The 3,633-nt window shown below is 52.2% G+C and overlaps 1 protein-coding gene across 1 annotated transcript; it reads right to left on the bottom strand.

Moving 5' to 3' along the window:
- Positions 1 to 291: 291 nt before the first annotated feature.
- On the bottom strand, positions 292 to 3,323 carry MAP1LC3C (microtubule associated protein 1 light chain 3 gamma). Its single transcript, XM_039883217.1, is given in 4 exon segments — positions 292 to 807; positions 2,802 to 2,920; positions 3,109 to 3,163; positions 3,266 to 3,323. Coding segments are annotated over 4 exon segments (594 nt in total). The 3' UTR covers positions 292 to 445.
- Positions 3,324 to 3,633: the final 310 nt, after the last annotated feature.

Here is a 3,633-nt window from a genome sequence, read left to right on the forward strand (position 1 = left end):
GGATACTCAGGAGAGTAACTTTATCTAAGACAGGGAGCGTAGCAGAGGGCTCGCAGCTTGTCATCTAATGCCAGACACCCTGATCGCAAAACCCAGTACACATCATGTGAATCGGACAAATGTTTTTGACCTTTCTGGGCCTCCGTCTCCTCATCTGTAAAATGATGACGGCGATAACCACGGATCGTTGCGATGCGCCATTAAGACCTGTCGAGTGCTTAGAATAAAGCCTGACACACAACAAAAGCTCGAATGGGTGAAATCACTTCATATGTAACTTCAGAAGTTACATCTTGGGCATAAATAACCCTGCGAGGCACAGTCAGACAAAGACGACATAACAGCAAACAGCCAAGTCAGCGGAGTGCGTGAGTGGTGTGGGCTGTAACAATAATCCCTATGACTCGCATTAGCCCGCCCGCCCCGGGCTCACAAGGCTCCTGGGTTAGGGCCACATAGTGGAGGCGACAGAGAACTGTGGCCACACTGGGCGACACCAAACTCCGGGACGGCCTCCACCCGTCACCCCGAGAACACTCGCTGTGTCCCCACGTTCCCGGAGCCACCGCCTTTTCCCAGCGAGGACACAGGGAGGGGCCTGGCCTTCCTGTCGCCGTCGCTGCCCCGGTGAGAGGCAGGTCCTGGGTGGCAGGGTCCGGTCCGGCGAAGTCCCCTGGGAGGCGGAGGTCGCACACGTGAAGCCGTCCTTGTCCCTGTGGTCCCTGTGGGTCTCTACCGTGGTCACGCTCATGCTGACCGCGCTCTGGTTGTTCACCTGCAGGTAAAAGGCATCGGCGGCCCGAGGACCTTGCGGCTCCCGGCGCGCGCGGGGGCAGGGAGTGCGCAGGCGGGGGGAAGGGCGGCGGGCCGCACAGGCCGGGAGCCCAGCCTCGGCGCCCTCGGCCCGTGCAGCACCTGTGCAGGGCGCCCGCCTGGCGCTCCGCGCGCCTCCGCAGACTTGAGGATCACCCGGCAGAGGCCTGTTGAAAATGCGGGTACCTGGGCTGCCTCACTGATTTTGGCTTAGCAGATCTGGGGCGCAGCCCAGGTATCTGCAGGATTGTGACGCTCAAGAAGACTAAACTGCTCCCTATTTCTTCTTTGGACCAAAAGGGGTAGGCCTTCCTGTCCACCAGGAGACATACCGACACTAAATGCCAAGCGAGTAAGCCCTATTTGATCTGAAATCAAAGGTCAATATTTCCCTAGAAATACAAAGGGTATTCCAGTCTCTTCCAGCATCTCGTGTTCAAAAGCCTCGGAATGACCTTGAAAGGGCTCTCCGCCTCCCAGCGTGCCCTTCCTCCGCCTGCCCTCCTTTCCCCTACGTGGGGAAGACAGCAAAGCAGCAGAGTTCAACTGGACATGCTTTACATGTCAAAGTCAATCAGAGTCCCGATTCATCCTGGAGTGGAGGACAGCACGATGAGGTAATACACAGGTAAAGGCTCGGTTTCACCTGAAGCACATGTCCATTTGCTCCACCTGGGGAGGCAGGGGCAGCTGGCCCACTCCAGCCTCAGAGCTTCGATCATTCAGGGGAGCTAGGTCCGTGTGGCAGTGGCAGACAGAATGCTGGAGCCTGGTTACTTTTACAGCCAGGTAATCTCTCCCAGAATAACCCCAAAGGGTTTAGCTCTGACAAGTGCATGGCTGCCTTTGGGTAATGAAGAACTGTTTGCAGTGGGAGTGGGTAGAGCTGGGAGCGAGGGTGATGCTGCTGGCCCTGAGGGAAGCTGTGCTCCCCAAGTCTGCACCTCCATCTCCTGACTGCGCCAGGCTCTCTTTCAATGAGGGTTGTGGCATCACCCTGGGTGGGGGGGCGGGAGAGGAATTGTGTCTGTTCTGTTCACTGCCGTAGACACAGAGCCCAGAGAGCACTCAGAACATAGTTGGTTCTTGATAAACACCATGAACATCAAATGTGGGGTGGCGATGTGGTCCGGGGTGGTGGAGAAATAGTAGGTCCCGGGACGGGGAAGGGGAAAAAGAATGGTTCAGAACTCCAAGGGTCGTTGGGGGGAGGGTCACCTAATGGTGCATTGAGTTGTGGGGTCTAATCTGGACTCTCCCCCTCAGTCACCTGCATTCACGCTGGATTGACCTAAGCCTTCCTGAGGAGCAGAGTCAAAATGCTCTTATTAAAACAAATCAAACAGAGACAAACTTATTCATAATGAATTCTTAAAGAAACAAGCTGCAGCAGTTATCCGGCTTCGAAGGGCCGGCCCCTCCCCACATGTCAGCTCTGTGAAGGAGTATCCAATGACCTGTGTTCACGTCACTCCCAAAACATCTGTGTCAGATCCACTGGTCTGGTGACACCATTTAACCCTCTTAAGATTTAAAGTAGCTAACCCGAGAGAGGAATGTTTTTGGGGGACCCCTTCCTCTCGTCTCAGAGTCTGAGCAGTGCAGGGAGCATTTGTCTTTTGAAGGTCCCCAGTCCCCAGGCGAACCCCCTCTATAAAGGTGCAGGGTTTCTACTGGGAAAAAGCTGACTGGGTCTTCCACTCTCTCAGGAAGCAAGGATCTCCTGGACTAGTTTCGGAGCCAAGACTACTTTAGAAAATTCTTAGAAATGTTGGCAGCTCTTATTCTCTTTAGATTTATCTGAAGGATTCACCCACCTGTTTAAAATAGATAAATTCTCAGAGCATCTTTTCTGGGCACTAGAGAATCTAAAAGATGAGTCACAAAGAAACCTCTCTTCTCCTGGAACACCCCTGTCCTCAAAACCAAACAAACTAACACAACAAACAAAAAGCTCAGGGCTGCACAGCACAGACCCTCAGATGCACCTTGTCACCTACCAATGACACTGAGGAACTGCGTCAGGGTCAGCTCCTGCTGGACCAGGAACTTGGTCTTGTCCAGCGGGGGCAGGAACTTCTCTCTGGAGTAGCGCTCTACTACCACCTGTCGAGAGTTTCATCCCCCAAGAATGTGAGTCAGAACTCTCAGCATCTTAGACTCAGAGCAAGAAGACATAGTGGAGTTTTTGTTCTTCTGTTTTTGTTGTTGTTATTGTTGTTTTGTTTTGTTTTGTTTGTTTTTTTAAGGAACAAAGTAGTATGTCCCTTTTCAAAAGTACAATGGAGTCTAATGGGGATCTTGTTTGGGAACTTTGCCAGAATTCCAGCCACTTCCTCTTGTCTGGTTGCTGTGAATATTTCAAGTACAAAAGAGTAAGTAAACAACAAGGAAAATCTGTATCCTTTCCTCTCTCTTATCTGGTAACCCAGACAGCTACCGAGAACTTCACCTAAGCTCTTTCTCTGCTTCAAGGGTCTGAGGCTCGGGCTTTTCTGTGGAGGCTGCATTTTGCTCAACAGCTGTGTCTGTGACTGTCTTTAAAAAAAAATCCCACAGCCAGGACCTAACTCATTCCTCCAGTGGCTTCCAATCCACCTGCAGGAGCCTAAAGGGGGCCTTTATGTAGGGCTATGTGACATCAGGCCTCTCCAACTCTCCCTCCCCCCACCCCCTCCCTGGGCAGGAGAAGGTCATTTCCATCTGAGGATGGAAATGGGGCAGCCACCTGCTTGTTGGTCAGAGAAAGTCACTTCGCTTATGACTGGTTTGAGACATTTTTTGCTGGAGAAATTAGGGTTCATAATAAAATTAATGACT

This window comes from Pteropus medius, unplaced genomic scaffold (assembly GCF_902729225.1).
Source record: "Pteropus medius unplaced genomic scaffold, Ma_sr-lr_union100, whole genome shotgun sequence".
NCBI lineage: Eukaryota > Metazoa > Chordata > Mammalia > Chiroptera > Pteropodidae > Pteropus > Pteropus medius.